This window comes from Apaloderma vittatum, unplaced genomic scaffold (assembly GCF_000703405.1).
Source record: "Apaloderma vittatum isolate BGI_N311 unplaced genomic scaffold, ASM70340v1 scaffold39253, whole genome shotgun sequence".
In the NCBI taxonomy this organism is placed as follows: Eukaryota; Metazoa; Chordata; class Aves; order Trogoniformes; family Trogonidae; genus Apaloderma; species Apaloderma vittatum.
The window spans coordinates 1-6,750 of NW_009709379.1; the positions used below are offsets into that span (position 1 = coordinate 1).

Consider the following 6,750-nt stretch of genomic DNA (forward strand, 5'->3'; position numbering starts at 1 on the left):
GGCTGGGACCTTCCCCCGAGGCGCAGGGACCGGGGGCACCTCGCCGGCAGGATCCCCCGGGAACACAGTTCAAAACCTTCTTGGGAATGTCGGTCGCAGGACTGGGCTGAAAGCTTGAGATGTCTGTGTAGTATTGCCCTGAGACTGATGATGCCTCTTCTTCTCTCTCTTTTTCTTTTTTTTTTTCTTTTTTCTTAAAAACAAAAGTACCTAAACCAGTGGAAATAATTGAAAGCTTCCTACTAATAATGGGCACTTTTGATGTGGTCCTTGTTGCCTGGTTTACTGACATAACGACATTTATCACTGGCAGTCTTACAAACTATTTTAGTTCTGATATGCTAGCTGTGATTATTTTATTTTTTTTTTATTACTGTTTTTGCGTTTTGTTCTGTTTGGCCAGTGGTAGTTGACTAGCCAAGCTTTTTTTCTTGTTTGTTTTTTTTTTTTCCCCCCCTGTCAATAGTCAGTGTCCCATTTTGGTTTGTTTGTGTGAAGGTGTTGCTGGTGTGTTTTGGTTTGTAATCTTGCAGTGAAGTGTGCAGGAAGGGTCATAAATCCGTAGCAGTGTTTAGTGGCTTTTATTTTTGTGTATGTGTGTGTGTCTCTTGTTTTACTTATAGGAGAGTGCCTTAACTTTTGACCTTGCCCTGTTGAGCAAAAGTGAAAGTTAGATGCTGGGTACAAGCTTCTGCAATCAGTTACCCGCTTAAACTTTTTTCGAAACCTCCTCATTCAGAGGACAGTAGGTGAAAAACCAAAGTAATGTTAAAAAAAATAAAATAAAATCGGAAGCGATCCGAAGCATCCTCTCGGATGTAAAAGAATTTCATGATTAAATGATAACAGAAACATTCACTTATGCAGTCACCTCTGTAAAGGGCAGTGTTAATTAAACCTTTTACTGCCCAGCCACAGGCTTCAGCTAGAACCTCTGCTCTGCTCTCCCAGACAGGGATGGAGAGCATGACACCCTACTATTATTCCCGCAGATGCTCGCAGAAGACGCTGAGAGAAAGGAGCAGGAGCATACGCCATAGTCCTGTCTCGGCGCAGTGCAAGTCTAGGTTTGAATTGTTGCCACCTTGAGAACTGGGCTGTATTTGAAATCTTAATAGTCCCGCCAAAAGGATGTAATTTCCCTTTTGACATAGTCCGTGGCAACAGGTGCGGGTTTGCAGACTAGTGTCTGGAACGTTCTAGCGCTCGAGCACGGCGTTGCGTTCGGCGTCACGCTCGGAGGCGCTGCCCTGTTAATTGCAGGGTTTCGGTCGGCCTCATCCTGCTGCCCCAAGCCACATGGGGGAAAATACAGCCCGGTTCGTGTTCTTAAGTTTTAGTTCTGTGGGTTTTTCCCCCTTCCCCAGAACCTTTGGTCTTGAAGATGGTGAGTAGCCAGCCTAAGTACGATCTAATACGGGAGGTTGGTCGTGGCAGTTATGGTGTGGTGTACGAAGCAGTCGTCAGGAAGACCTCTGCCCGGGTCGCGGTGAAAAAGATTCGGTGCCATGCTCCAGAGAACGTGGAACTAGCTCTGCGTGAGTTCTGGGCACTTAGCAGTATCAAGAGCCAGCATCCCAACGTCATTCACCTGGAGGAGTGCATCTTGCAGAAAGATGGTATGGCGCAGAAGATGTCCCATGGCTCCAGTTCCTCCCTTTATTTACAGGTACTTGAAGCTGAGGTAACGGGGTTGGAAGTAATTAACGTGGACGTGTAGCTGGGAGGGAAGGAGGCGGGTAGCTACGATCGCTTTTTTTTGGAGGTGTGGTTAGTTAGTTTGCTTTCTCGACACTCATAAATTATTATATGTCTTTAAAAGAGTGTATCTGTGAACAGTCACCTGTATCGTGTCCTATGAAGCCATACCACTCTAAAAGACTCCAGGGTAATTTATTTTTTTTATGCAAATCTGCTTGGATGATTTGAGGAAACGCCACAGGTAAAGCAACAGGGAGGTGCAGGCTGTTGTGTTACTTGGTAGAAGCCCTCCCGCAGGGTTAACGAGCAGACACGTACTAATGTCTTGGGACAGAGCTCTGAAGAGTTTCTTAATCTCGGATGCCCTTGGAAGAGGAAGTAACCGTCTCAGTTTAGGAAGCCAACACTTAAAATTCTACCAGAAGTAATAAGCAAGGCGGTGAGCCATTTTCTGTTTTGAATAAATGAGGATTAATCTCTTCAAAGAGAGTTAAAGGTGTGGTAAATAAGGGGATAACTATCGCTTCTCCTACGTGAGTACTGGAAGTGTCCTTTCAGCCGCCTTTAACTTTGAAGATGCGTATTTTTGAAGACTTAAGTAGCACTGGAAAGACTCGGAAAGAGAATCTCATTCAAGAAGCTGCCCCAACTTACAGATTGTCCCCTGGCAGGAATTTGTGTCCCTGGTTTAAAAAGACAGCAGCCTGCTCAGTGTTTATTGTCTTATCCCTGGTCAGCTTTTATCGTTTCAGTTTATTGTTGTCATTCTTCCGTGTCTAACGTAGGACCTGTTGTCAGTGAACATTCATCTGACAACCCTTCACAGATATCCAGGTCCCGTTGTGCCGAGCGCTGCGCAAGCCTGAGAAATAGGATTCTCGCCTTTGTAAACTCGATGTAGCTTGGTAGTTGTTACTGACGTGCTTTCATGAAGGGATTAGCGTAAAATAATAGCGACTGGCTCGTGTGGGAGAAATTAGCGCTTTACCTTCCTAGTTGTTAGTGGATTTGGGAGATCCTGCATCAAACTCCTGGACAGATGTACAGGGAAGAGCTTTAAAAAAAAAAAAAAGGGCAGAAAAGCAGGATGGAACTGCAAGGTGGGGGAGAGCTCCCAGACCACCCCCTGCAGCGCTGGGTTTTGATGGTATTGCCTGCTAACCATGAGGAGAGGATCTTCCCCGCGTCAGGTGCGAGCCCTGCGAATGGTTTTCCTGCTCCGGCGCGCAGAGACGAGCCAAGGGCAGAGCTGAGCTGACCCCGAAAAAGCTGGGATGGCGTCATAATTGTGCTGAAACACAGAAAACCAGCCCTCCCTTGGCTCGCCCTCTCTTCCCCCTCTGCAATGTTACCTCCAAGCTGGGTGGGCGCAGCACGCGAGGGGACTGCGAGGGGGGTACTCGTGTCTCCTGAGGGGTTTTGGGGCGGATGCTTAACTGGTGTCAGCCCAACTCAGAGAGGCCAAAACGAGCCTGGTCTCACAGTGTTTTGACCCCCCGGCAGTCCTGGTGGTGGGTTTTGCTTTCCCGTGCAGGTTCTGTGAAGCTGCGCAGAGGGGAGAGGTGTGTGCTGGTGCTTGCTTGGCCAAGGAGACTCCCTGCTGAGCTGAGATACCTTAATCTCCCTTTTGCTGACTGCAAACCCTAAATATGGTTTGTTTGTTGTCTGTTTTTTTAGTTCTGAAATGGATTTACCATTTCACGTTGGTCCACTTTGAGTACTAGTTGTGCTAGCAATTAAAGATGGGTGTAAATTGCTAGGAATTTTGCTCTTGGATCGAAAAAGTCACTTTTCTTAAAGCCTCTCTTAGTTTTTGAAAGCCTGTATGAGCTGCATTTGGTTTAGTGCGTGTTGGCTTACTACTAACAGCAATAACTGCAAGACTTACCCTGCAGAGTGTGCCAAGAACCACCTCAGAGGAGCCGAAGGGGCAAATGTGTAGTTGTGTTAACAGGGTTAGTAAGACAGATTGCTGGTTTTACTTTGCTTTTTCGTATGAAGCAGCTGTTAGAACTGAGTGCTCGAGCTACTTGCCACTCACATTCTAGAAAATACCGAGTGGACCGTGCTGGTGGGAAAGGTGTTATGTGCAGTCGCTGCGGATTAGCGTCGCCCGGAGCGAAGGGATCCCACGCTAATGCTTACTGGAGTCCATTCGTGCGTGAGGAAGGGAGAAAAGGGTTCAAAAATCTCTCGTGGTGCCAGATACAACCCCCTGGGCACTGTCCGGGGTTATTGATCGAGGCTGTGTTTGTCCAGCGAGGTTGTTAGCGAACTGGGTGGGACGAGCTTTGTTGGGGTGGGACGCTGTCCAGCTGGAACAGATGGGAGTGCGGTGGCCACTCGGTATCTTTCCGAATGCTCTTATCTGGGCCTAGCTCTAGCTCCTGGGCAGCAGCGTGAACCCGATATGCTTCGCACACACCAAAATAAGGAGGCTGTCAAATACATTGTGATTTTTTTTTTTTTTTTTAAATTTTATTTTTATATGCATCATAAAGTCTGCATCATATTCTCACCGGTTGCAATATCTTGCTCTCCGGATTGTCAAGAGGAAGATCCAAACTTCATACGTTTTCCCATCCTTATGTTCCTGCGCTCGTCAGGTAGTTATGACGTTTCTTTTCCTTATTGCAGCTTGTAGAGACCTCATTAAAAGGAGAAGTAGTTTTTGACCCCAGAAGTGCTTATTACCTCTGGTTTGTCATGGATTTCTGTGATGGAGGAGACATGAACGAGTACCTGTTGTCCCGAAAGCCGAACCGCAAGACCAACACCAGCTTCATGCTTCAGCTTAGCAGTGCGCTGGCGTTCCTGCACAAAAACCAAATTATTCATCGCGATCTCAAACCTGACAATATTCTGATATCTCAGAGCAGGCTGGATGCCAGTGACTCAGAGCCTACCCTGAAAGTAGCTGATTTTGGGCTGAGTAAAGTGTGTTCAGCCTCGGGACAGAATCCAGAGGAGCCGGTCAACGTAAATAAGTGTTTTCTATCAACCGCTTGTGGGACTGACTTCTACATGGCCCCTGAAGTCTGGGAAGGACACTACACTGCCAAAGCGGACATCTTCGCGTTGGGAATTATCATCTGGGCGATGTTGGAAAGAATCACGTTCGTTGATACGGAGACAAAGAAAGAACTCCTGGGGAGTTACGTCAAGCAAGGGACGGCGATTGTGCCCGTTGGAGAGGCGCTTCTAGAAAACCCTAAAATGGAACTGCTCATCCCCGTAAAGAAAAAATCCATGAACGCTCAAATGAAACAGCTGATCAAGGAAATGCTGGCTGCCAACCCGCAGGACCGACCCGACGCTTTTGAGCTGGAGCTGCGATTAGTCAACATAGCTTTTAAAGACAGCGGCTGGGACACGTGAGCCGCCAGGCCGGCTCTCTCCCGGCGGAGCTGCTTCTCACCCAAACTAATGGTGTGACTTCATGGCAGTAAGAGGAACGAGCCTGAACTCAGACCTGCGGGCTGGGGTTTCTACCAACCTCTTCTTTTTTTGGTTTCGTAATGGGCCGTCACGCAAGTGACGCGTCGGTGCGTGTGACGCCGGGACGTTACACGCGAGCGTCAGGCACGATGATGTTCGTTTGTGCGCGCTGGCAGCGGGATGGCTGAAGAGCTGAGACTCAATTTCCAGCGCTATGTTGTGGAGTAGTTCACACATTCCAGTTTCCTATGTCAGTATTAGGAACTCTCATGGAGAGAAAAAAAAAAAAAAGAGATTTGCATGCTGGTAGTGCAAACCTCCAGGCTTTGTAAAGTGATCCTGTGTATATATTTATGTATATGAGTGACTGGGAGTGTTTGCTGCTTTTCTTAAATTATTTGCTCTGGGTCTGAATGATTGGGGTCTGTTAGGAAACTAGGCGAAGCTGATAGATGAGGAGCATTCCTTCTTTTCCAGGCCTGAATAACTTTATTATTTATTTTTGTTATCTAATGGCAAAGACTTGACTCGGCAGATAGAGAAAAAAAATGCGGTGCAAGGAGTTCAGCAGTTTTTAAAGTGTTGACACGGCCAAGCGTAGCCCTTAGAGCTTCATGGGCTGGTCACTGCGGGAGTCAAATGAAAAAGGCGTGCAATGGAGTGCTAGCGTGTCGGCTAGTTCGTTAATAATTTCATTTTGATTTCTTCTAGTAGTCAAATACTTTGTTAATCTACAGTTTCAGGACATTCTCTCTGCTCTTGTAACCCGGTAGCATCGTGAGGATTTATATTAGCACGGTACTGCGGGTTTCGTTTATGGAAACGTGGATGAGGGAATCCGGCAGCGGAGAGCGTTACTTTTAAGGTTCTTCAAAATGCGGTGGCAGCACAGTTCTCCCATTAACTGGATCTAACTGGCAGTACTAGTCGCTGCTTCTTCCTTTCTGGCCCTGCCTCTAACCTGGTAGTGATGAGGAGGTAAGGAGGGAACTGTTTCTCTTGTAGAACTCCTAAATACGGGAGAAAACTCAGTAACCGGTGTGTGAAAGGCATCTCTGATTTGTGTGGCAGCCGTGGCCAATCTTTTGATTTGTTTTCCTCCTCTTAAAGAAGTAATATTTATTTAAAAGCACGGATGTTGGGATGGGGAGTGTAGAAGTAGTTGAAAGGCTGCTTATTCCCAGCTCTTTGATCCAGGCTGATACACTCAGAGAGCTTTGGCTGAAGCCACCTCGCGTGCGGGGCAGACAGAAGCTGCCTTGTAGCAGTGCAACACTTGGTTCTTTTGGCTGCAGGACCATGACCTCTCCCCATCAGTTTGACCTTTTGGAAAAGGCAGAGTCTTAAAAAATTGCCTTTAAAGCTTCAGAAGAGGCAAGTTTTCTTAAAATCCATTTAGTGTTGGTTTTTTTCCTGGATCTTGCCTGCAAACTGCCGTATCCCTGTACAGTCTGCCCCTCGGTCCTGCTCCCTCTTTGCGCTGTGAGAGCAGTTCCAATGGTCAGTGTTTATTCTGCCCGAGTGTGAATAAACAGCACAAACAAAATCCAACCTTTTGTTCTTCCAAAAGTGAAGGATTCTGATTCTGCCAGACTTGAGGCTTTGCAGACT

General features: G+C 47.0%; 1 protein-coding gene across 1 annotated transcript; it reads left to right on the top strand.

The window, feature by feature from the left end:
• Positions 1-1,352: 1,352 nt before the first annotated feature.
• On the top strand, positions 1,353-5,079 carry PDIK1L (PDLIM1 interacting kinase 1 like). The gene is made up of 2 exons (XM_009866899.1): positions 1,353-1,669; positions 4,339-5,079. Exons 1-2 carry the CDS (start codon positions 1,385-1,387, stop codon positions 5,077-5,079), a joined length of 1,026 nt encoding a protein of 341 aa, XP_009865201.1. The 5' UTR covers positions 1,353-1,384.
• Positions 5,080-6,750: the final 1,671 nt, after the last annotated feature.

Bases quoted from the DNA above. Each gene is read 5' to 3' on its own strand.
- PDIK1L (XM_009866899.1), top strand. From the start codon at position 1,385: ATGGTGAGTAGCCAGCCTAAGTACGATCTAATACGGGAGGTTGGTCGT. The intron at 1,670-4,338 runs GTACTTGAAGCT...TCCTTATTGCAG, and splicing joins GTTCCTCCCTTTATTTACAG to CTTGTAGAGACCTCATTAAA.